This window comes from Heteronotia binoei, chromosome 12 (genome assembly GCF_032191835.1).
Source record: "Heteronotia binoei isolate CCM8104 ecotype False Entrance Well chromosome 12, APGP_CSIRO_Hbin_v1, whole genome shotgun sequence".
NCBI lineage: Eukaryota > Metazoa > Chordata > Lepidosauria > Squamata > Gekkonidae > Heteronotia > Heteronotia binoei.
The window spans coordinates 12,364,022-12,389,893 of record NC_083234.1 but is presented as its reverse complement, the minus strand read 5'-3'; the positions used below and the strand labels follow the sequence as shown (position 1 = coordinate 12,389,893).

At 48.3% G+C, this 25,872-nt stretch overlaps 1 protein-coding gene across 1 annotated transcript in view; it reads right to left on the bottom strand.

Annotated features, from left to right (window-relative positions):
* Nucleotides 1–2,406: 2,406 nt before the first annotated feature.
* The window catches only part of ARHGEF12 (Rho guanine nucleotide exchange factor 12), a 124,134-nt gene continuing 100,668 nt past the window's right edge, over nucleotides 2,407–25,872 (bottom strand). The window contains exons 28-41 of the mRNA XM_060251846.1: nucleotides 25,220–25,345; nucleotides 24,221–24,335; nucleotides 22,889–22,989; nucleotides 22,641–22,718; nucleotides 21,818–21,893; nucleotides 21,099–21,266; nucleotides 18,727–18,814; nucleotides 11,668–11,757; nucleotides 11,444–11,520; nucleotides 10,836–11,066; nucleotides 8,102–8,560; nucleotides 6,385–6,695; nucleotides 3,887–3,959; nucleotides 2,407–2,841 (exon numbers count right to left, since the gene is read on the bottom strand). Coding sequence (XP_060107829.1) covers nucleotides 2,831–2,841; nucleotides 3,887–3,959; nucleotides 6,385–6,695; nucleotides 8,102–8,560; nucleotides 10,836–11,066; nucleotides 11,444–11,520; nucleotides 11,668–11,757; nucleotides 18,727–18,814; nucleotides 21,099–21,266; nucleotides 21,818–21,893; nucleotides 22,641–22,718; nucleotides 22,889–22,989; nucleotides 24,221–24,335; nucleotides 25,220–25,345 — 2,004 coding nt within the window. The 3' untranslated portion in view covers nucleotides 2,407–2,830. The remainder of the gene's footprint in view (nucleotides 2,842–3,886; nucleotides 3,960–6,384; nucleotides 6,696–8,101; nucleotides 8,561–10,835; nucleotides 11,067–11,443; nucleotides 11,521–11,667; nucleotides 11,758–18,726; nucleotides 18,815–21,098; nucleotides 21,267–21,817; nucleotides 21,894–22,640; nucleotides 22,719–22,888; nucleotides 22,990–24,220; nucleotides 24,336–25,219; nucleotides 25,346–25,872) is intronic.

Genomic DNA, 25,872 nt, shown 5'->3' with positions numbered 1-25,872 from the left:
CAATATACCGGTTCAATTAACTCTCGTTAAACACACACACACACACACACACAAATCCCTAAGAAGTGCTGTGGAATGGACAAGGGGAGGGGAGAGGAGTTTATGAAACAGGAATTGTTCCAGTCCTCTGTTTAGTCCAAAGAAGGGAATGTTCACAGCTGGCAGTGAAGGGGAGAAAAGGGTCTCTTTGGCTGGAATTTCTCATGGCTATTCTAGGACACTGAAATACAAACAACGGGAATCCCACAAAGTGCATTTGAGCATTGAACCCTCTTTCACAATGGGATAAGGTTTGTGGTCTGGGGTACAGTAGATACACTGGAGAAGTTAAGACAGCCCCTGCGTTTGAGATTTATGGCGACGAGAGGAATTTTCTCCACTCTCACCTCCCCCAGAGAGCAGAATAATGCCCTTAACAGGGAATACTATACTACAGCACAAACAAGCCTACGAAAAAGAAAGAGCGAGAGAGAAGGTGAGAAAGAAAAGACAGAGGCGCAGCCCTCCGTTTTACTTCCCAGACAAAGGCACCACCATTCACACAACTCACTGATGTTACAGCTCCTACGGGGGACTGGGAAGCTTTTACGATCTGCCTCTAAGCCTGAATTCCGCTGCCCTGCTTTGTTTTATTGAGGCTGGCAACTGGAGAGGACCACTCTGGCAGGTGTGGCCTTCCAAAGCCACGGCTAAGAGGGCCCCTCTGCTGCTCCAGAGTGGAGAGGGCAGGGCAGATTCTCCTGCCGTAAAAGGCAGCAGCCCAAAAAAAAAGGAACCGGCTGCTAGATGCTGCGCTCCTTAAGCACTCCTCAAGACAGAGAGCGATGAGGACACGGCCTGTTAACGTACCAGGCGTACGTATTTGGGGCCGTGGCCCAGAAGGAAGAGTGAGCCTCCTGCCGCGAGGCTGAACAAGTGGCACCTCCCAGAGAAGAAGGGCTTTAAAATCCTTTTTGCCATGCCGGCATGGGCACGCTGTTTTCCTAATGCCAGGAGGGTAGGACAAAGTTTCAAGTGGGGAAAACAACTTGCTTTTAAAAATGGGAATGAACAAAACCACATCTGAAACTTGGATTGGCACTGGAAAAGGGATGGAGAGATCCTTCTGTTTGGGGGAGACACCTGCGCGCACATCTGGCTTCTGGTATGACTCTTCTTCCCATTCCCACTAGGCACTGACTATCCCAAATTTTTTTAACAGAGTTGGAACGTTCTCCCAGCTTTGGCTGTTCTTTTAAATACTCCCCCGTCTCCCTGTAAGCAGAAGGAGAGGTTTGCATTTTGCATGGCCGGGAAGCAGCAGTTGAGATTTTCTGCCATTATGGCTACAGGGGAAACGCGCCTGTGTGTTAATGGGGCAGGCAATATGACCTTCACACCAGAAGGCAAAAGAAGACAGACTCCGCACAACTCACAGGAGCATACGTGGATGGCAACATGGAAACAGGGGAGGGGGAGACAGAGGAGAGTGTTCCAGAGTTTGGCACGTTTCAATCTGGCTGGTCAAAATACAACCATAAGAAAGGACAGCCCAAGATTCAGGAACTGGTACAGGAAAAAGGCATTTCTTGATTCCTTGCAAAGAGAGAAGCCACTTTCTAAAGCATTCATTACGCCGAAGGAGCTCCCATCTCAGACCGAGCCACGCGTGTATTCAGTCTGGAGAGCCAAGGGTAATGGATGTGATGCAGACCTCTCATTTCTATTCTCAAACAGAGTTCACTTTCAAATTCGTCACTCAAGAGAAACACTGCAGCACTGGCTTTCTGCGATCCCATGTGATTTCAGAGCACTTTGGCACAAACAGTGCAAAAAAAACAAAGCACACAACCAAAGCTGCCCACCCCCTCCAACAACACACACACGCACCCAAGATGGTCAGCAAGACATATATAACTGGCTAACTATTGCTCCCATCAGTAGCAACTCTGCAAATGCACACTGTGGCTCTGACATCTTCGCCCTGATTTGGAAAAGGCTGGGGGGTTTTGGTTTTCAGTTCTGTGTGTTTCAACAAAACATCGATGCCAAGTCCTTGCTGCCAACAGAAGAGTCAGGATCAAGGTCAAAGCAGAGCCAAGAGTGTGGGAGGAAAGGAACCAACCATCCAGTCCTTTCCCTCTCCTCCTTCAACCCCCACATATTGAGGAACTGTATCCAAGGGTAACTGGAACCACCACCTCTCATGGGTCTGGCAGACGTCCATCACCCAAGAGTTGTTCCGAGTGGCGGTCTGGCAGGAACTTGGCTGTGTAGCTGTTCAGAATACAATCCAGTGAAAACCGAGGTCTGCTCGTCCAAACTCAGCCCAGGAGGTGGCTTTGGAGCAGAGAGTTTTCAGGGGCATTTGAGGTGGTGGTGGGGTTTTGCTATAAACTGGCACTATCCTTTTCTTTAAAAAAAAAAAAAAAAAGCAAAATAAAATACATATTAAAGTGTGCTTTCAGTACACGGAATGAAGTCAAATAAATACATTGATTGTTTTCTTTTTTTATGTCTAAATACATTTTTTTATATCCTACACCCAAAGCTTTATACATTTGGTTTTTTTGTTTTTTCCTTTTCTCGTTTCTGAATTTAAAAAAAAAAAAAAGGAATTTCTGTTAGCGAGAGGAGGAAGAGACGAGAGCGACACCATCTCTCCTGGACGAGCTAGAGCAGAGGCCTAGAGAAGGAAAGCGCCCCTCTCTCCCCGTTGTGCTGGAGCACTCAGGGCCGGGCGGTCAGTGAAAAAGAGTTCTCCTGCTACAGAGTCCGGGCAGAGGGGCTGTAGGCACCTGCGCAAGGGTGACGCTCCCGTCCAATCTTCAGCCACTTCCAGGAAGCATCACTAACTTTTATCTGAGGACAAAAGAAAGCAGAGGAGAGCTGAACTATCCGTTGCGCAGCGGAGTTCGGAGACATCCCCCATCCTGCAAGCCCGCCAACGTGACGGGATGCGTTCCCACTGAGCTGCAGCGACTGCCTAGTACCGCACTTGTTCTAAGGCTCTGGCTGCTGGATCCTGACGTTCCGCCCCCGCCATCTATTGGAAGTGTGCAAACAAGATTGCTCTTCTCCTAGGGGAAGTGTGCTGATTGTTCTGTACTGAGACGCATCGCTGGAAACAAAAAAAAACCCGTTCTTCCTGGGCTTCTGCTAAGGCAGGGCGGAAAACAAGGTGAAGTGACTGAGCAGGGGCAGAGAGCCTTTTGTATCAGCCAATCAATCAATCATTTATTACGGTCATGGGCCAGCAGAACATATATATGTAGCTCTTTGTAGCTAATCAGCCACAGTAAGCTGGTGCATGTGGACAAGACAGGGGGAAAGGCATGGCGCCCGCAAAATTTTAAGCCCTCCAGGGTTTCCAGAATATCCGAAAGTGAGGCTTTGCAGAGGACATGATGCACACCAGGAGTGGAAAAGACAGACATGAGTCTGATACACAGAATCTTTCAGATCTGCCTCGACTCTGGTTTCCTATCAGCCTCTAGAATCTACATATGGAAAGTCCACCCTGAAACTACCCCAGGCTTAATCTTCTGCTTGCCTCCTTGGGACCACTAGCGCGGTACGGCTGACGTGTCAGAAAACGGCATCAACTTGCAGAGATCCAGGCTGATGGGAGAAGACGGAAGCAAAGCATCACACGTGCCACGCGATCCGCTTAAGGCTCCGAGAAAGGAACACCCCGTCAGCAAAAACGGAGCAATGATTTATGGCGCATCGGAACCAGGGGCTCCTTCTGAAAATGCAGAAGCCACAGTGAAAGCTCTGGACGCTTTTACTAGAAAGATTAACAAGCTGGCTTCTCCCACGACTCTCGGTGCCAAGGCCCGGCAATATTTTAACATTGCATTACCATTCAGAAATACGCCACCGGGAGTTTAAAAGGAAGGCATACCTGAGTGCTCATCTGCGGGGGCTGATCCAGCCAGCCTTTGCTGAAGAAGAGTGGCATAATTCTCCTCCACTTCCTGGGGGGGAAACAACAATGGTCCATCAGGCACAGTTTAGCTAAGGTCCATTTAGAGAGGGGTGCCTGACCCAAAAGTGACTGGAACCAGGACTGTCCCAGTTCTGAAACAAGCTCAGGGCTCTCGCTTGAACCATCACTAGGAGCTCTTGTGCCAAGGGAACACTTCTAATTAGCATTGGCTGCTACTAATCAAAGAAGAAGAAGAAGAATTGCAGATTTATACCCCGCCCTTCTCTCTGAATCAGAGACTCAGAGCGGCTCACAATCTCCTTTCCCTTCCTCCCCCACAACAGACACCCTGTGAGGTGGGTGGGGCTGAGAGGGCTCTCACAGCAGCTGCCCTTTCAAGGACAACCTCTGCCAGAGCTATGGCTGACCCAAGGCCATTCCAGCAGGTGCAAGTGGAGGAGTGGGGAATCAAACCCGGTTCTCCCAGATAAGAGAGCTATGGCTGACCCAAGGCCATTCCAGCAGGTGCAAGTGAAGGAGTGGGGAATCAAACCCGGTTCTCCCAGATAAGAGTCCACACACTTAACCACTACACCAAACTGGCTCTCTACACCAAACTGGCTCTGATGCCCCTCCGAATACAGCCGCCGTCTTGCAGGGATGGCAGCACACGCCGCTGCAGTAGCCTCTCTCAAGGACACAACCCTCCAAGGAAACCCCAAATCATTTTTGAACCACAGGAACTTTTTTTTTTTTTTAATGTAACTTTAGCATCCATCTGCAACCAGCCTGCCTCTCAAGTGCCCTCCTTAAGCAACCACCTCTACAGTGAAGGATAAGACAACGCCTCGGCATCCTGCAGAGCAAAGCTGATTTGCCAGATGGAAAAGAAGCACGGGGAGGGGCTGTGGCTCAGTGGGAAAGCCTCTGCTTTGCATACAGAAGGTCCTGGGCTCGGTCCCCGGCACCTCCAGTTCAAAGAACCAGGAGGTGGGTGTCGTGAAAGACCCCACCCCCACCCAGTGTTGCCACTAAACTGAGTTAGCGTGAGCCAGCCCACAGATTTTTAGCCTCCAGCTCACACGTTTTTGTCTCAGTTCGAGAAGGATGACCCCAGAGCACGCTAATTGATGCAGTCGCTCACCACTTTCATGCCAGCAGCTCACAAGGTAGAATTTTTGCTCACAAGACTCTGCAGCTGAGAGGGAACATTGCTCCCCCACCCCGCCCCCTGGAGTGCTGCTCCCACTGGGAGTAGAGATAAAGCAGCTTCCGGGAAGGGGAATCAAAGCCTATGGAATGGATCCACGGAAACTAAATCTGTGGTGGTTTCTCAGCACACCTCTTCGGGATATGAGGGCAGAGAGGGCAGGGAAGCCAGTCACAAGGTATTTCCCACAGGGATGGCTGGGAAAGACGACTAACGAACTGCCCCCTTTACTGTTGTGTGGGGCAGCAGGAAGCCAGACTCAGATCCGATGAAGCCAAGGCCGGCCCCCTCATCAGGGAATGATATTTTGCAGTGTCCACTCATCATCTGTCTTACTTGGCACGCATTGAGGACTGGCACCATAAGGAGAGGAGCTGCCACTATCCGAACTGGGGGGGAAGTCCTTCAAAGCTCGTTGCGCTGTCATGTTTGATAGGCAGGTGCTCCTTAAGACTGTTCCATCTCTCTTTCTCTCTCTCCAAAGAAATCACAAGCGACTGCTTCTAATGGTACCTTCTTAGTTCTGCATGTCACGAAGCAACAAGTTCTCGATCCCCAGGAAAGTCAGTGTTGCTTAATCCCATAATTTTGGGATCCCTCGTGCATCCGTTTCATTAGCAGATGTGCTTTCTCTCTGGGGAAAGAAGGCTTCCCTTGATGCAACACATTTCTCTTCTGGGGAAAGCTCTTTCCACCTGATCTATAAAACACAAGCCTGTCTCAGCACCCCAACTTAGAGCTACGCTGACTCTTCTACCGCAGCAGTCTTTGCATTCAACTGAGGGACGTTCACAAAGGCTACGGAATCGAAACCAGACTGATCTCATTCTCCCCGGCACTTACCTGACCCATCATAGCACAATATTTGGGTCTTCTTTCCTGACATCCATCCACATCCCCTCACCTGGGAGGTTCTTGGCTCACCAGGGTTATTTCAAGTTTCTTGCTTATTATCACCTTGGTTTTTTTGGAAAGCTGAGCTGAATCTTTGCACCTTGCAACAGTCACAATTTAAAGTCATAAATATACTCCTAAAGAATATATTCGTCCTCTCTCGGCCACAGAATTTACGGCACTTGAGCCACCACCAATCTCCCTTTTGAAGAGCTGCCATGGAAATCAGTCAAGAAGGAAAATGCATATCTGTCCTCAAGCACACTGCGCCAACTTCAGTTCCCAGTTCCCCCAGCTTCTGCACAAAATTTATCACTTGGGTGAACAAGAATTACAGCCCAAAGGGGATCTGAAACAGAGCGTGACGTACCTTTAAGCGTTCAAGGTTGGCCTCTATCTTCTGGATGTAACGCAGGATCCGGGTGCGCGACTCTACTGAGAAAGGAGGGCTTAGTACACCTGAGCTGGGTTCCTCTGTGGCTTCCCAGTGGGAGGCCATGAATTCTTCCACAAACGGTGAGCTTCCTCTGTCTGACTGGGTGTCTGGCAGGGACGTCGGCAGCTGGGGGGCAGAGTCCATTGCACCACTGCCTGCAGTGGACCGCAGAACCAGCGAAGACACCTCCTCGTCCGTGGAGCTCTCCTGTACTGTGCCGTATCCATCAAGGATCAAATAATTTCCTGCGAAGAAAACATCTTGACGCTCTACGATGGCCTGGGAGACAGGGCTACACGATCAAGCCACATGCCTCCTTCCCCCCCTCTCGGTTGCGTGAACTTTAACCTTAATTTATTTTAGTTTTAACTTTTTATGTAACCGTTCTTAATGTATGTATCAACTGTATTTTAAAATTGTTTTATGTAAATCATGGGATACCATGTCTTGTTAGCCGCCCTGAGCCTGCTTCGGCGGGGAGGGCGGGATACAAATAAAAGTTTATTATTATTATTAACAAAAGCTTCAGTGCTTAAAAGCTTGGCATTTGGACATCAAGTCTGCTGTGGCTTACAGATATAAGCACTTAATACATGCTCACGGGCACTTTATTACTTCCTTCCATGTTCTGGCAGGGCTGCTTCTCCAGCCAGGCCACCCGAGCAACTTCTTGGGACTGCACAACAAAGACAGCACCGATGCATCGCAGGCGCTCAGCTGACTCCCGGCAACTGGCTTCCCCTCCGGGGTTTCCATTGCCAAGCTGGATCCAAATCAATCCTCTATGGCAGCCGTCCCCAACCCTTTGGGCACCAGGGACTGGTTTTGTGGAAGACACTTTTCCCACAGACTAGGGGCAGGGGGTGGGTGGGGGGGCATGGTTTTGGGATGATACAATTGTGCACTTTATTTCTATTTGTTTGATGTGGTGGTTAAGTGTGCGGACTCTTATCTGGGAGAACCACGTTTGATTTCCCCACTCCTCCACTTGCAGCTGCTGGAATGGCCTTAGTCAGCCATAGCTCTTGCAGAGCTGTCCTTGTGAGAGCCAGTTTGGTGTAGTGGTTAAGTGTGTGGACTCTTATCTGGGAGAACCACATTTGATTCCCCACTCCTACACTTGCAGCTGCTGGAATGGCCTTGGGTCAGCCATAGTACTCGCAGAGCTGTCCTTGAAAGGGCAGCTTCTGGGTGAGCTCTCTCAGCCCCACCTACCTCACAAGGTGTCTGTTGTTGAGGAGGAAGGTAACGGAAATTGTAAACCGCCCTGAGACTCCGAAATTCAGAGTGGAGGGCAGGATATAAATCCAATGTCATCATCTTATTATTATTACTACATTGTAATATATAATGAAATAATTATACAACTCACGGCCCGGTTGCTAACAGGCCATGGACCAGTACCGGTCCACGGACCGGGGGTTGGGGACCCCTGCTCTATGTTGTTGCTGGACGCAGCTGGTGACAGCATGGACCAAGAATATGGTGACTGTACTCTGCTTGGAACTACAAGATACGAGGAATGTCAGGATTACCTCCTGTCCTTCAGCCCTGGCTCAAATGAAACCCGTATGCCCCGTCACAGAACTCTGAAGTTCTACCAGATCACAGAAATCTTTCATGGCAACACTATGTCTCTGAGATCACTCACCTGAGATCCGTAACTGCACTTCCTCTTCCTCCTTCCTTTCTATCACTTCACCTTCTGATTGGTTCTCGTCGCTGTGGGCTTCACGAGCATCAAAAAAGTGCTCTCCGCCATCCTCAGCGCCCACCCCTTCCAGCTCCGTGACTGGGGTATCCGGGTTCGTGCTCAAGGGGTCCGTTAACTGACTGCTACTTGACGTGGTGTCCCCCAGCTGCAGGAATTCATCTGAAGTCCGGTGACCGTAACAAGGTCCACAGCTGCTTGTTCCCCCGCGAGAAGGTGTCCTACTCACCCCGGATGGGGATGTCTTGCTGTATGAGTGTCTCGATCCTCTCTGGACCCCAGTTTCTCCTTGGGCTCCCTGGGAAACTGTCCTGTGCCTGGGGAAATGCTGGTGGTCTCCAAGAGTCTCCTTTTCAGACAGGCCCAGCTGCTGCATCAGCAATTGCTTCAACAGACCCACTGAAAAAAAACACAAAATCGTCACAGGTCTTGTCATCCTGTCTCAGTACGCTCCTTTTTCTTGTTGTGCATATAAAAGATCTGATGTGAGAGTTTGCCTGCTCCTCAGAACAAGCAACATCTACAGCCAGCATTCATCAAAGATGAAAGATGAACATCAAAGCAGAAGATGGTAACCCAAGACTGATTTTTTTTTGTAGCCGGATGTTCCTTTCATTGAAAAGAATGTGATACACTTATTAAACATATCTCTATATTGTCTTTGCTTGCCTTAATGTGAATCCAAAGGGGGAAAGAGGAAGCGGCTGGCTTTCCCTCAAATCTCAGCTTCTCCCAATTGAAGAAGATATTTTTTGGATTTGTATCCCACCCTCCACTCCGAAGAGTCTCAGAGCGGCTCACAATCTCCTTTCCCTTCCTCCCCCACAACAGACACCCTGTGAGGTAGATGAAGATATTGGATTTATATCCCACCCTCCACTCCGAAGAGTCTCAGAGCGGCTCACAATCTCCTTTACCTTCCTCCCCCACAACAGACACCCTGTGAGGTGGGTGGGGCTGGAGAGGGCTCTCACAGCAGCTGCCCTTTCAAGGACAACCTCTGCCAGAGCTATGGCTGACCCAAGGCCATTCCTGCAGTTGCAAGTGGAGGAGTGGAGAATCAAACCCGGTTCTCCCAGATAAGAGTCTGCACACTTAACCACCACACCAAACTGGGACAGCATGGAGGATCAGTGCGGAGCTTTCCTAAGCAGCTCTTACCCAATTCTCGCAGCTCTTACCCAATTCTCGCTTCATTTTTGCTTGCTATTAATCGGAGAAGTGGCAGAAAGGAAGGAGGAAGAGGAAGTGCAGTTGCAGATCTCAACTTCAGGAGGGGATTGGATAGAGCAGAGGTCCATCAGTGGCTCTTAGCCACAGCGTATTGTTGGAACTCTCTGTCTGGGGCAGTGTTGCTCTGTATTCTTGGTGCTTGGGGGGGGCACAGTGGGAGGACTTCTAGCCCCATTGATGGACCTCCTGATGGCACTTGGGGTTTTTTTGGGCCACCGTGTGACACAGAGTGTTGGACTGGATGGGCCACTGGCCTGATCCAGCATGGCTTCTCTTCTGTTCTTATGCTCTTACTGCGGTTGAGGAATGACATCCTCCCATGGCCTCTCAAATTTATAAAAAAGGTGGTTCCAAACTCTGGAATACGCATACACATTAGGACACTACATTATCTTTTAAAAAGAAAGCTAAACAATGTGCACGTGAATTCTGCTTTTGCAGCTGTTGGTTCCAGGGGCCAACTGTGTTTGGAATTTTTAATGAGCTGTTCTAAAAAGGGTGCTCAGCTCCACCCTTCAGTTTGTGCTAAAAAGCAACTTTGCCTCAAAGGGCCTTTAGACAAAAAGCCAGCGCGAGTGAGAGACCAGCCCTGCATTTGTTTTAGCTTGAAGGAAGCAGTCAACAAGGTCACTTGGCTAACGTGAAAAGAGCCAAGAGTCCAGGAGCACCTTAAAGACTAACAAAATTTGTGGCAGGGGAGGAGCTTTCATCAGTCACTGCTCACTGCTCACTTCAGATTCTCTAATCTAGATACAGCCTGCCAGTATCTGAAGAAGTTGAAAAAGAAGTTGAAGAGGGAGAAGGAGAAGGAGAAGGAGAAGAAGACGACGATGACGACATCGGATTTATATTCCGGCCTCCACTCTGAGTCTCAGAACGGCTCACAATCTCCTTCACCTTCCTCCCCCACAACAGACTCCCTGTGAGGTGGGTGATTGCCTAGGGCGCCGGCCTTCTGGGGGCACCAAATTGGGTGTCCCCCATGTGACTCGGTGACATTATAAGTGCAGGGAGGGGGTGCCAGAAGTTAGCCTTGCCTAGCGTGCTGGACAGTCTAGGGCTGTGGGACTCCACAGGACAACAATGATGATGATGATATTGGATTTATATCCCACCCTCCACTCCGAAGAGTCTCAGAGCGGCTCACAATCTCCTTCACCTTCCTCCCCAACAACAGACACCCTGTGAGGTGGGTGGGGCTGGAGAGGGCTCTCACAGCAGCTGCCCTTTCAAGGACAACCTCTGCCAGAGCTATGGCTGACCCAAGGCCATGCCAGCAGGTGCAAGTGGAGGAGAGGGGGATCAAACCCCATCTCTAGACAAGGAAGTGAGGTCACGCTCATTTGGCACAGGAGGATAACAGGTGACCTCCGAACCTTACAAACTGCCCAAGCCAATCCCTTCTGGGGCCCTAGCACCCCAGGTATGCTCAGGGACTTACAGTTCCTTAGTGCATCCAATGCCCACCGTTCCTCTGAGATTTGAGAAGTGGGTTCTGGACTTGTGTGGTCACAGTGCTCAGAGGGTTCTTTGATCACCAGATCTGCTGGGGGTTCTTTGCCAAATTGTCTGTCGGCCTCCAGGAGCTCCTCTTCTTCCAGCTTCTCCGACATGGCTGCTGAAGGGGACTCAGCCTTCAGCATCAGCGGAGACTCCAGCCCCAGATCCTTATCTGACGAACAAACAAACAAAAAAAATGCCAGTGCCAGAATCAACACACGATTCAATGAGGCGTTTAATGCGATTTTGGCTAAACCTGTACCTTAAAGCTCACAAGTTTAGCGCAACTATAAAATTTTATTGCATGTGCTAAGCTCACACTTGGTTTCGAAGCCCCGAGGGGCACTTCAACACATTTTTCGACTGTTAAGATTATAGAAATTTGGGACAAAAATTAAGAGGAAGGCTCCAGAGTGGTTCTTGTGCCCCACACAAGGTGCACACAAGAGTTTCTGAAAGGGGCTTTCAAATCAATACAAGGTTCTGATCATATAAAAACAGCACAACATGAGAAAATGCATTACAGCGGTAAACATCATTAGAAAAAACCTGGACTCTGCATGCTGCTGTCAGGGGTTGCTTGTTCTTCCTTCAATTTCTGCCGGTCTTCCTCGTCACGGTCTTCTCTGCAAAACGAGAACAAATCCATCGTACGCTTTAACAGCACCCTCGTTTCCCTACCCCACCCCTTTTCTAAAGGACCCTCCCGTGGTTGTATGTGGCCCGTGAGTTTTGAAACGCTCTGCTGAAAGTCCCAAACGAACACAACTTACTCGCCCGGCCCTGACTGGGACAACGGAATCACCCTTCTGCCTCGTGAAACTTTCACTGTCCCCGCCATACGTGCAATGAGGTCCTGCCACCTACAGGGAAGCGAAAAGAACATCCTCAGAATGACAGCCGGTCAAAAAACTGGTAGCCAAATTCAATACTGCCACTGGTTGCGAGGAGGTGCCATCATCAGAATGTACGAGAAGCCGTCTTGGATCAGGCCAATGGCTCCATCCAGTCCAACGCTCTGCGTCACACGGTGGCCAACTCAACATCACCCTCCCTGACACTGTTCCTGCATTCCTCATGTTTATTTGATGGTGACAAGCTGAGCTTTATTCAAGGGGACGACAGGTTTCAGTTTTGCCAGCACTTGGTCATATTTCATTTCCATCCTTCCCTCCTCAGCCTGAATTAGCTTTTTTAGGATGCATGTGCTTTCTTCTCTCAGGACTGTTGTGCAGATTGGAGTAATTAACAAAGGGTTGTTCAGTAGGGACACAAGAAACTGCTGTCCTACCATTTTAGGGAGGAAAAAAACCCCACACCACCAAAGTATAAGGGGAGCAGCAAAGTCCCTCTTGAAGGACAGCTAAGCAATGAATACAGTGCAAGGTCCGCCTGGCCCTCTCAAGTCTCATATGCACAGGCAAGCGGGACATGCTGCCACTGGATCGCAAGGGAGAATACAAAACAACGGCGCCTGAAACATACACTTGACGGCATTTGAGAATTATACTGTGAGAGATGGCAAGAGACAGTTTATAAGTGATATTTATTCGGCTTATGAAAAAGCTGTATTCAGCGAAATGCGGTGTTTCAGGCGATCGCATGGAGGCCAACTTCCCTTTGGAGCTGATTTTTGCGGACAGACTCCGTGTTGGCAATTTATTCAGTATTTTCTACAACCCTTCAAAGACTGAGAATTCTTCCGGAGTCACACGGTGAAATTGACTTGTTCTTTACAGGACTCCGTGCTTTTAAAGTTTTGTAATTGTATTGTCGACATACTGATGCTTGTACACTTATAAAAAGGTTTTGAGTGTTTCTACTTTAAAGGAAGCGTCATGAGTATGTTTCGGGCGCAGTTGTTTTGTATTCTGCTTTTTACTGTGCCGCCAGTGTTCTCCTTGCCCTGACTGCAAGGGGGCTGCCGCATGGCTACTTTTAGTCATGTTATTTCACCTGCTCCTGTAGAAAGGACACAGAGTAGCTAGTAGCCGGGAGGACATGCCAGTGTTTAGGCTAACAAAAAATGGTCATAATGAAGAATCCCGGAAGCGGCACACCAATCTGAGGGCAAGCCAGAGTCAGGATGCAGGATGCAGTAACTGTTCCAGTTACTGACAAGGTCTACACTGAGAAAAGTGGGTCCTGGCGCCCAGAAGCCAGCACCAAAGCTCTGAGCAGCCCATGTCCAAAGGGAGAACTCGGGATGGGGGAGGAAGCAGAAGCTCATGGAAAGCATCCTCTTCTCACACGCCGCAACATTCTGAAGGGCAAACAACAGAATAAATGAACAGGGCTCTGTGCTGAACATCAGAATAGAACGTACAACCTTTCGCCTACAGTTCATCTCACCTAGTGAAAAACAACCCAATGGGCCAGCAAAGGGAGAAAAAAGCCTGTTTTTGTTAGGGCAGGTTACCTTCCTTAAGAAGCTGGCTACATGGATGCGATGGGAGGAGGAAAAGTCACGGTCTGAAGAACTGTTTCCGCTTGTGCCTCCAGACAGTGTTAATAAAAACACAGAGAGTGACTGGGAACGGAAACTCTACCAAACCTGCGGCTCTAATTCAGAATTTAATAGCCCATTTGAGAAACCTAGTAGCTGAACAAAAAGAAACCTTGTCAGGCTGCTGAAGTCTTTTGTTACCGGAGGAAGTCGCCTTAATTGCATGTGAGACTTGCCGTTTCCCTTTCTGTAGTGAACTTTTCACATGTATAATTAATACTCTGCGTCTGCAGAGCGTGAGGGAGCAGCAGTTCAACTGAGTTCTTCTTAACCAAAAAACCCTCACTGAGAGCTGCTTCCTCTGCACTGCGAACATGAGCTGCCCACTAAAAGTCCTCTGATACAGTGCAGTCCCCAAAAAGCTGTCTCACGGAAAGCAGTGCAGGGTGAGAAACGCAACGCACTACCTCAGCCTCCTGTACAATGAGTGTCACAATGGTGCGTGGTGACAGGGACCATCACTTCTCCCTTTCCTGGCTGTTTAAAACATAGCTGTTAGCCTACGTCATCAAAAATCGCAAGGAGCTGTTGACTGGCGTAAGAGTGGCTGCCACCTCAAAGGAACAGTGGCTGCGACACTCTGAAGTCTAGCGGCGCAGAGGAAGCATAACAGCCTTGGCCACCTAGTCTGAACAACTTGTGTGTGTGTGTCTGTGCACATAAAGTGCAGAGGGGTTAGCCAGGTTAGTCTGTTGCTGCAAAACAGAAAAGAGTCCAGCAGCATCTCTTAAGACTAACACATTTTATTGTAGCAGGTTTTCGAGAAACACAGCATCTAACGAAGAGAGCTGTGTTTCTTGAACACTTATGCTACAATAATATTTGTTAGTCTTAAAAGGTGCTACTGGAGGCTTTATTATTTCACATAAAGTGCCTTCAAATTGCAGCCCACTTATGGAAGCCCTGTAGAGTTTGTTTGCTATTGTTAGTCTCTGCATAGGAACCCTGGGCTTCCTTGGGGGTCTCCCATCCAAGTGCTAACCAGGGCTGACTCTGCTTAGCTTCTGAGAGTGGAGGAGGAGGGGGAGGAGAAGAAGACTGAAGATTTATACCCACCCTTCCCTCTGAATCAGAGTCCCAGAGCGGCTTACAATCTCCCATATCTTCTCCCCCCACAACAGACACCCTGTGAGGTGGGTGGGGCTGAGAGGACTCTCACACCAGCTGCCCTTTCAAGAACAACCTCTGCAGAGCTATGGCTGACCCAAGGCCATTCCAGCAGGTGCAAGTGGAGGAGTGGGGAATCAAACCCGGTTCTCCCAGATAAGAATCCACGCACTTAACCACTACACCAAACTGGCTCAGAGAAGATGAGATCTGGCTAGTCTGGTCCATCTAGATCAGAGCCTGTGAACAGCCCCTCAATATTAGCCATGAACAGCCAAGTGAGGGGAGGAGCCCCCTGATTTTCCTGCTGGAACTGAACTAAGAGACGGAATTGGGTGCCCCTTTCATTCTTGTTTGCATCACAGCTGACCACTGCCGGAGGAGCAAGAAGGGGCCAAATCCCAGTGTTTATCCTCAAAAGGTACTATAGGTTTAGGCAAGGAAATGTGTGCAGCCAGCCTGATACCCTTTACATTTCACTTCTCTTTGCCTTCAGCTCCACCTGAAACTGTTGACACAGCAATGTGAACCGTACCTGTCTTTAAGTGTCACTCAACTCTATCTTCAAACCTTTTCTCAACAAATAAACTGCTCTTTTATCTGGAATAAAGATTGCTCTGTTTCTTGAGCCTCCAGTCCCCACCCTTAGACTGCCCAGAGACTGCCCTCCATTAGGGAAGAAAGAAAAGGGATAGCTTTGCCTGAGGCTGCAGAAGGGTGGGGGGAGCATGCTGCTAATCTTTTTCAAAGCATCCATTGCTGGTGGCAATAAACATCCTTCCTCCACCTCCTTTTCCACCTGGGGTTTCCCCAACACCATTTCTCCATGCAGGTTGGGTCCGCACAATGTGGGGGAGAATGCAGAGAGCAGCATCTTAGCTTTTTGCCACAATCCATTATCCACATCAGAGAGAGGCCACTGGTAAATGAATAAACACACAACCACAAATGGTTATAGTGACCAACAATTACTAAGACTATATAGGAATACAATAATATGATAATGGTGAGAATACACAAATACATAGAGAAACTGACAAAACTCTTAAAGAGTGCCTTCATGGAAGATAGTAGAGCAGGGATGACCAACAGTAGCTCTCCAGATGTTTTTTGCCTACAACTCTCATCAGCCCCAGCCACTGGCCATACTGGCTGGGGCTGATGGCAGATGTAGGCAAAAAACATCTGGAGAGCTACCGTTGGCCACCCCTGTAGTAGAGCACCAAAGTGCAGGGAGTCGACTTGTAGCTCCTGCTTCGACAAATCTTCAAGCAACGGAAAGCTCTACTCCCATTTCCCTTCAAAGCAAATAATCCACGAACCGCATTTCATACAGCTTCACCTTTAATCAGTATCAACAACCTCTTCCTTTGTGGTTTTAAAAAGCTTGCCTAGTGGAGGCTTCTGTGCCTTCAGCCGCTTCTGAGCTGGTGCCTGTTTGAAGTTATTTGAGACTGTAGGTCCTTGGGTGAAATACTGTGAGAATACTTTAGTGTTATACGGAAGAGGCTGTTGATACTGATTAACGGTGAAGCTGTATGAATTGTGCTTCATGGATGGTTTGATTTAAAGGGAAATGGAGTAGAGCTTCTCGTTGCTTGAAGATTTGTCGAAGCGGGAGCTACAAGTCGACGCCCTGCACTTTGGTGCTCTATTATCTTCCATGAATGCACTCTTTGAGAGTTTTGTCTCTTATATTTGTGTATTCTCACCTATTCTCATATTACTGGATCGTAATATAGTCTTAGTAATTGTTGGTCACTATAACCATACATAAGAGAAGTCATGTTGGATAAGGCCAATGGCCCATCCAGTCCAACACTCTGTGTCACACAGTGGCCAATATATATATACACACACACACACACACACACACACACACTGTGGCTAATAGCCACTGATGGACCTGTGCTCCAGATGTTTATCTAATCCCCTCTTGAAGCTGGCTAGGCTTGTAGCCACCACCACCTCCTGTGGCAGTGAATTCCACGTGTTAATCACCCTTTGGGTGAAGAAGGACTTCCTTTTATCCGTTTTAACCTGACTGCTCAGCAATTTCATTCGTGGTTGTGTGTTTATTCACAATCCATTCTCCTGCAATGGCGACGCCCTGTTCGGTCTCAGAGTTGCTTGGATATTCGAGGGGTTCCCTCGATGCTTGAGAGAACAGCTTTTCTTAAAGTAGAGGAGCAGATGAGGATAAAGCAAAGCTGTTCCCTCTGCTGGCCGGCGGTTTACCATTCATGATGACAGAAGGTAGGGGAAACCATTAAACAAGCGAAGCTGACAGCGTTGTAAAACAACCCCAATGAAGTTACAAGCTGTTAGCGGAGCTTGGTGCCAAACTGTGCGGCTCAGAACGGCAACGCATTCGGCACAAGAAAATGATTGGGAATGCTTAAAGTTGGGGGCTGGAAATCTGTAAGGGAAGTACGTTCCAAGGTGTAATTAAGTGAGTTCTTTTACGTGCACGGTCGCACAACACAGTACGGTATTGTTTCAGAAATTTTCAATTAAAAAAACACTAAACAACCAATGCTAAAAAAAATCAATGAATTTAATTAAGGCTAACGGAGAACACAGATTTAGCAGAGATACGGAACGAGTGTTCCTCAGATCGAAAGCTAGCTTCATCACCATCTCCTTTTTTTCTTCAGTTTGACACTTCAGAGCTACCTCCGGAATCCTTGATCACTTAATGACCTTAATTACACATCATGTGGATCACATGGGATGAAAAGATAATTTATGGTCATAAGAGGACAGAAAGAGTCGCCCTGGCTCATTACAGATTCTCTGGCGCTGAGGAACCTAGTAGCCACATCTTTCCTCCTCCTCCTCCTCCTCCTCCAATGCTGTCATTTTTAAAGGCAGGGCATGGCCATAAAATATCCTTCCTGTTGCCTGTTTTTACGGGTGGCCCTGTGCACGGAAAAGTCAGCAATTCTGGGCTCATCCCATTAACCTTGCATAATTGCTTCAGGACACGCCATGCTGCATGGGCAAATGAACAAACACAGTCTGCCCGATCAGCAAAACTGTTCTCGAGAGGAGTTTATCCCGGGCAGTCTTCTGAACGCCTACGGCAGAAGTCCTGCAAGAAGCCGACCTTTATATTAGCTCAGTTCTCTGAAGAGAGAACACGGATCGATCAGATGCCCTGCCAGACCGTGCCTCGACATTAGGCGGCCTCGTGGGTCCTCCTGCGCTTCTTGTGTGCCGGCAAACAACAGGCTGCTTCAGTCAAAAGCTTTATTGCGGTTTTCAGTTCTCCCTGGAGAGAAGGGCAGCTCAGGCAAAAAAGGCACGCTATGGTTGGTGGCCACCAGGAAGCTGCAGGAGATGGGGGATGCCCAAGCTCAGGTTTGCTTATTTAACATCATTTCACGGTTGAGACTTTCATCTTGAACCAACGCTGAGTATACTGAAAGCAAACGTGTGTCACGTACATCTTAGTGACAGACAGATCTCGCTTGCTAAGGGGGCACAAAAATGGCCAACTGCCTGGTCTACAATCATCAGACTCCTCGCCCTCTCGAGCTTTAGAGGCCAGCCCCTGCAGATTCAGGAGTCATAATCCGGAGGGGCTCCAGATGTGGGGGTATCCTATATAGCAGGGGTAGCCAAACTTGCTTCATGTAAGAGCCACGTAGAATAAACGTCAGCTGTCTGAGAGCTGAAAGACATGAATGTCTGATGAAGGAAGGAAGGAAGGAAGGAAGGAAGGAAGGAAGGAAGGAAGGAAGGAAGGAAGGAAGGAAGGAAGGAAGGAAGGAAGGAAGGAAGGAAGGAAGGAAGGAAGGAAGGAAGGAAGGAAGGAAGGAAGGAAGGAAGGTGTGAAAGGAGAGGTAGAAAGAAAGCAACTTTAATTTTAAATGCATTCTCCAAGCTGCTGGCTAGCTTGGCTTGGAGAAGTGATTTAAAGAGACAAACGTCTTCTCCAAGCTGGCTAACCGGGCAGTGGGGGCTTTGAGAGCCACACAATAGGTCTGAAAGAGCTACATGTGGCTCCCAAGCCGCAGTTTGGCCACTCCTGCTATATAGGCTCTCCAGTGAGTGTGAAGAAGGGGGGAGAACCTCCACAGATTCCGCTAACCATTCCACTTTGACAAGGAAACGGCTTCAAAGATAACCAAACACGTGATTTCTCTCTCTCTCTCTCCTTCGCAAGCAATCAACCCAGCACACGACGGTGGAGGCAGCCAAGCCCACTACTTACACAGTTTTTTCGGAAACCGTCTGGGCCACTAGTTCATATATCTGGGCTCCGTTGTCCGACATGGAGATGACAAAGAAAGCTTTGTTATCTGGGGAAAACACAGGGGAAGTTAGGTCTGGTATCACAATGTCCTATTGTGCTTTACCTGGGATTCAGGGAAACCATGAACTTCCACTTGGGCTGGTGGTGGCGCGAGGCACTCTAAGAAATAACTTTCCCAGAAAGCTACATGAGTGCAGCAGTGGATTCCATTTTCAGAGAGAAACATCTGACGCAGACAGAGCATGGTCGCTGCTCCCCAACTCCCAATGGACTTCCTCGGCAAAGCGAGAGAGCTCACCCTGCCTTGCAGCAAACACCAGCTTCTCTGGGACAGACTCAAGACTGGGTTGGCATCAACTGAGATACAGCTTAAATACCGTTACTATCAAGTGAGTAAGAAAGGCAATCTCATTACCTGTGAGCTTTGACAGCCCTACTGAGTGAAGCTGGGAGGACAGCAGGGCAAGCTAAGCATTCAGAACACTGAGTGAAGCTGGGAGGACAGCAGGGCAAGCTAAGCATTCAGAACACTGAGTGAAGCTGGGAGGACAGCAGGGCAAGCTAAGCATTCAGAACACTGAGTGAAGCTGGGAGGACAGCAGGGCAAGCTAAGCATTCAGAACACTGCCGTCTCTCCTAACCACCCTGCTACTGAATCTTCTCAGAAGACCCATTCAATCTTGCACTTCTGTACTATTTCAAAGTCATGCAGTGGTGACTCATTCAAGCTGTGTAAGGTCTAGTGTGCAGACTGTACGATGATGGCATGAGTGCCTGAACTGTCATGACGAATGTCGCTGTCCCGCCTAAAATGGACTGTGGAGGCGTGGCTCAGTTCAGCTGAAGAGCTACATGTGCATGGAGGTTAATGCAGTGCACTGGCAATAAGGCAGTGAGCAAGTCAGGACAAGGACCCAGGAGTCTTGAGTTTCCATCTCGAATGTCTCAAGCCAGTAGAATGAAATGTGAGTCCAGAAGCAACTAAAAGGTCAACAAATTTTTCCAGCTTTTGTGAATTAAAGCTCACTTTGTCAGATATTTGACGAAGTAAGCTTTGACTTATAAAAGCTTGTGGTGGAAAGCTGGAAAGTGCTGTCAATTAATAGTTGACTTATAGCGACCCCTTAGGGATTTCAAGGCAAGAGAGGAACACAGGTGACTGGGCTGGGCTGGGCTGTTGAACAGTAGCAAGCAGCCAGTCCTGGGTGAGTTATACAAATTGTGTGCTACCAAATTGCCTTCTGCTTGCCGTCATGCCTGGCCCTCACTTCTTAAAGGCCAAAACAGTCCTGGAAAATGCCTTGAGCTCTCACCCTGCCTTTTACTGACAAAAAATGAGGCTTCAAGGCTGTCGATATTGTAGTTGCCTAGTTACCCTGTCAGCAGCCATTGAAAGGCCTTTCAGTTCTTAAAGTTACAGAGGCTGCTTTTATCAATTAGGGGGTTTAACCTCCAAATGTTTCAAGGTTTCGGATTTTTCTGCAAACCTGGGGCTCTTTCAGGTCTGAGAAAGATCTGTCTTGTCTGTTTGTCATTCCAGTCTCTAGATCTAAATATCCACAGATGGGGTCACAGTGAAATCAGATATGCCGATGCAATGGTTAAAGCTTAAAGTCACAGCCAGTGACTTTTGCATCTGATAACTGTTTGCATTCTTGATATGCTGCAATTATGGCAGGTGGTGGCAGGAGAAGTTTTGGTATGCTGCTCACTCTGCAAGCAGCCCTTACTCCTGCCATGGCCATCGACAGCATAAGAAAACAGAAAATGACGCCATCGCCTATGCAGTAGTGTTCCTGGCTTCATGGAATGTCTGAAGATTTTTGACCGGGATCTTGCCCCTAGTTACTTTTGAACTGCAGTGCAAGATGTCGCTCAACCCTTGAAGGCCGCTTGACCACCAAAAACAGAAAGGGAAACCCCTCTGGTGGCTCTCACTGGCACTCTCTCAAAAGCACTCTTACTGCCCGGCCTTGCCTCTGCTCCTGCTGCCACCCCCATGCCTGCTTTCTAAAATGACCTTCTGGAAAACGTGTCAGCGATCTCCTCCAGCACGTGTGTTTCTTCATCCACCATGTAAAAACCCAAGCACACACACAAAGTATGGGATGCACAGTTTAAATAAATCAGTAGAAAAGAGCAAGAGTCCAGTAGCACCTGCACGAATTACAAAAGCTCCTACCAAATGCTGTTAAGTCTTTCAGGTTCTCCTGGACTCCTGCTCTTGTCTACTGCCGCAGACAGACTAATATGGCTACCCGTCTTGATCTCAAACAAATCAGATGCTCCTATTTTGTCTGTGGCCAGCTGGATCCTTCAAGGACACTAACCTGTGGCCACCTGGCGAACCAACACAGTGTTTAGTTTGATGACAGGGCTGAAAGTATGCTTGCTGTCCGCCGTGGAAGCCAAGATCTTGCTGTGACATCTCAGCACCAGTCTATCATCCTGCTTCTGCAACAGCACCAGGATGTCTTCCAAGAGGAGTGTGTAGAGATCTGCAGTAGGTAATTTAAAGGGGGGGGGGAGAGAGATCAGGACTGGGTTGCAGCCCACTATCCACTGCAAACAGAAGACTGCATCCTACGTCAAGACAGCAATCAGCAGCCCACTCTCTCACCAAGACATGCAAATCATTCTCCTCTGAGCTACAGATGGGGCTAAATCAAAAACACAAAAATAGCTTAATCGGCTTCAAGAAAACAATATACGGCATTATTACTAGAACAAAGTTTGTTTCTCGGCCTTTTGGCTAAGATTAAGCACGTAGAACAAAGTTGGGAGTCCAGGGGCACCTTTAAGACCAAAAAGTTTAATTCTGTATATAAGCTTTTGTGTGTGTGCACACAAAAGCTTATGCCCAGAATTAAACTGCGTTGGTCTTCAAGGTGCCCCCAGACTCAAACTTTGTTCAGCTGCTTCAGACCAACACGGCTACCCACCTAAATCCATTCCTGTCACTAGCAGGGGTAACTTATCATGCAAACGCGCCTTCTAATTTGTCCCTTCTGTTGCAAGCCCCCATTTGCAGCCATTGCGTGGGACTCACCAATGGTCTTGTCGCGATTCACCTTCCAAGTCAGAGGCCCTTCGTGAATCATCTTCTTCTTGGTCAGATCTAAATTCTGCCAATAAGATACAGAGGAGAGATTTATTCGCAGCAGGTTTACCGATGCCAACTCATGGCCTCTGTAGAGGAGGTGATTCAGAGGATGACAGTCAACATCCATAGATTCAAGCCCAGTTGCGCCTTAGAGACAAACAAGATATTCGGGGTATGAGCTTCTGAGAATCGAAGCTCCCTTCATCAGACAAATGCTGGCTCAGCGGAGGAAATGAGACAGACTTTTTCATATGTGGTGGACGTGCCCACTTGCCTCCAGCTATTGGAAACTCATTTCAAAACTGTATCAGTTGGGCTGAGAAAACAAATACCCTACAAGCCAGAGACACCGCTGCTAAACAATCTACCTGATATCCCTAGTGACTTGTTCACAGTTGCCTTACACATGATGACTACTGCTGCCAGGCTGGTCTTTGCAAGGCAATGGAAACAAAAAATAAAATACTTCTAAGTTACAAGGCAGTAGTCGAAACACAGGAGATCTATACTCTTGTAAAATTAACAGCATACCAGAAAAGCAGAGACACCCTTGGATTAGACCTACAACGGCCAGGGGTTAGACAGAGGATGGAACTGGCAACAGAATAGACTGAATTAATACCAGAATTGCCCTATGCTGATAAAAGATGTCCACTGTTGTAAAGGGGAAAGCGATAGATTTTTTTAAAAAAAGATCTACAAGTTGATGTTTTAAAAACAGCCTTTAGATGAGCCCTCTGGGGTTCCTCGGCGCAGCTTCTTCACTCACCCTGAACTCATCCAGCATGGGGCCCTCCAGCTGCTTCAAGTAGGACAAATCCAGCCGGCGCTGGTAGTCTTCCAAATGCTGCAGATGGAGCACAATAGAGCCAAGCATGTTTTCCAAGGTCTACTGGCTGCTGTCAAGCGTCAGCTCTGTGAAGGATCCCTTGAGAAGCAAGGCTACGCTTTAAGCACCTCAACCCTCCTTTCTGCCGGTGCTACGCCCCACTGCCAGTCCTCTCAACCTCCCCTTACCTGCTTGTTCTCTGCCTCTTTGACAGCCTGGTTCACGTAGTTGAGGATCTGCCGGCAATGATCTGCTGCCTTCTTCACTTTCTCCTTCTCCTCGGGTTGCTCTAAAATGACAGGGAGATCAAGGAGGCGCTCTCCGGAGAGCAGCCCAAAGGCCGGCATGTGGGAGGAGTCACAGGTCACCTGACTTCAAAGGGCGTTGCCCACCAGCTTCTTTACATTCCTCCCTCTCTTTAGGATGGGCTCCTTCCCAGGTTACAATTTAAGGATAACAAAAGGGCATTCTCTCACTCGATGTGTGCAGCAACGTCTTGTTGGAGCCCAATGTGGGGAGCTTCCAACAAGATGTAGATGGCAGAGATTCTTCCGGAATCCCACCAGTAATGGTGAAACTATCTCTCTTGCCCAGAGGAGACTCATTATCAAATATGATGCAAATGAAATAGCTAGGGGTTGGATCCTGAAGAGCTGTTCTATTAACTGCAGCACCTATGGCAGAAGAGCCTCTTGTGCCAGTGGAAGTCTCTCTGCACCGAAGCACTGTTGGCCAAACAGGTCCATGGGACCCAGGCCTTTCCAGCAGCTCCGACTTGTGTTTTACCTGAAATAACGTTGTGGCCTGTCAAGAATAAACACTGGACATTGTTCTATCCAGTTAACAGGGCTGCTTAATAGGTCAAGCTGCGACGAATAAGAATTCATCAAGTTTTGAGAACAACTTAGAAGAAGAAGAAGATATTGGATTTATATCCCACCCTCCACTCCGAAGAGTCTCAGAGCGGCTCACAATCTCCTTTACCTTCCTCCCCCACAACAGACACCCTGTGAGGTGGGTGGGGCTGGAGAGGGCTCTCCCAGCAGCTGCCCTTTCAAGGACAACCTCTGCCAGAGCTCTGGCTGACCCAAGGCCATTCCAGCAGGTGCAAGCGGAGGAGTGGGGAATCAAACCCGGTTCTCCCAGATAAGAGTCCTCACACTTAACCACTACACCAAACTGGCTCTCACATAGACAGCTCTGCCAGAGCTATGGCTGACCCAAGGCCATCTCAGCAGGTGCAAGTGGAGGAGTGGGGAATCAAACCCGGTTCTCCCAGATAAGAGTCCGCACACTTAACCACTACACCAAACTTAGAGCTGGACTTTTAACTAGAATTTAGCCAAGCCGTGTATGTTTTTAGAGGCTGCAGAAATACAAAAAGGCAGCAACAGAGACAAAACGAAGCACACTCAAAATGTTTGATTGGTGCATGTGTATTTTTAACTCATCGGGATGCTTTAAGATTCAGTTTATCAGGCTAATTTGCAACCCGACCGCAGGAAGAGGCTCCATGGTACCTGAGTACTTGGCAATATTATCCAGCAGCAGCGGGTACTTGGTCAGCCTCTGCATCTCGGTGGGAATTATATCTTTCAGCTGCAGTCGACGACACAGTGGATTGCTCTCCGCATCCTAAATTTAAACAGCATAATAACTGCATTTGTCATTTTTATTAAGACCGTAATTACCTGAATGCGTTCCATCTATTCATCATATAAATGTCTTGGCAGTTCACATTTCTGGCAATTAAGTGAGAGTCAAGGAGCGCCAGCATTTATCAGACAGACAACACAGTTCTGTTGTAGTGGGCAATTACATAAAGGAAAGGCTCATCACAAGAAGCGGCCGTGGCTTCCTTCCCTCATTACTTCGCGGGGACGCGCTATCGTCAGTAATCAATCTCAGTCACTGACTCAAGAGGAGACATCTCAGTCCCTTGAATAATGGAGAAGGGGCACAGAGACGTTTTCAGAATGCCTTTGGCTCTCAGACTTCAAGGGACCCTAGACTATGGTTGCAAAGGCTTTTCCTCCTGGAAGGGAAAATGGACCAAGTCTGGCACTCTTCCTCTTTGCTTTAAGTGGTACTCCTTCTCTAGTACGCTAGTTATTCTAGTCTCAGAACACAGCTATAAGAGCTTCAAGTCCAGTCTTAGAAGGTCACAACACCAAGTCCTGCCTGAGTGTGGTACTCTAGACTATGATGAAGGTTTCGGACAGCCCACGTGGCTGATCATGAACCACAGCAACCAGGGAAGCATACCCAAGTAGCTTATTGAAGGAATCCTGGAAGAAGGGTTACGTGTTAGTGCACTACAAGAGGTACAGACCAGCTCTCTGTCGGCTTAGACTACAATATGGTGCATTTCCCATAATGCTCAGGATTAAGACTCTCTGTGGAGTCTTGTGAACAGCCAAAGACAACGGAATAATCCATCACTCTGTCCTCATCTGCAGCTTCACTGTTTTTCTAGGACCCATTCTGGGCAGCCAGTTCTAATCGCTGATGGGACTTACCTGGACAAAAGTCTGGAAGCGGGAGTCTTTCTTCTGCCGTGACTTGATTACCTCCAGAGCAAAGGGCTGGTTGCTGCAGAAGGTGGCGGTGGCTTGCTTCAATTTCTCCTCCCCTGCTCCACTGAACTGAGACAGGAATCCAAGGAAACCAAATGTCAAAAAGCCAAATGTCAAAGCGGCGTGTGCAAGGAATATTAAACAGTAGCATCAGAACCAGCTTGTATTAACGCTGCTCTACAGTTTGGAGACATTGACGGGCCCACAACAGGGTTGGCCAATACATCAGGTGAGGCGACTCATGTAGCCCTTACCACCACTTTCTAATTCTGGTTTGGTCATGCTGGTAAGAAACTGAGGGCCAGGGATTCAGGTAGTGTGTTGAATTCGGGATCCTCATAACGAAGACCACATACTATACCCCAAAGACCGCAGTGAACTTCCTAACCGTAACATATAAAATCGAGAACAACGTATGCCCAGCAGAAAAGGGCACAGACCAATTTGTCAGCAGAATCATGGCATGCTTAGAACAGGTGGAACTTCCTGAACACTATCATTAGTACATTCCCATTATGCTGCGTTCCTAATTGTAAAGTCTTGTTGAAGGATTGGAGCCTGAGCATCTTTTTTTAAACTACACCCCTTGGGGCTCA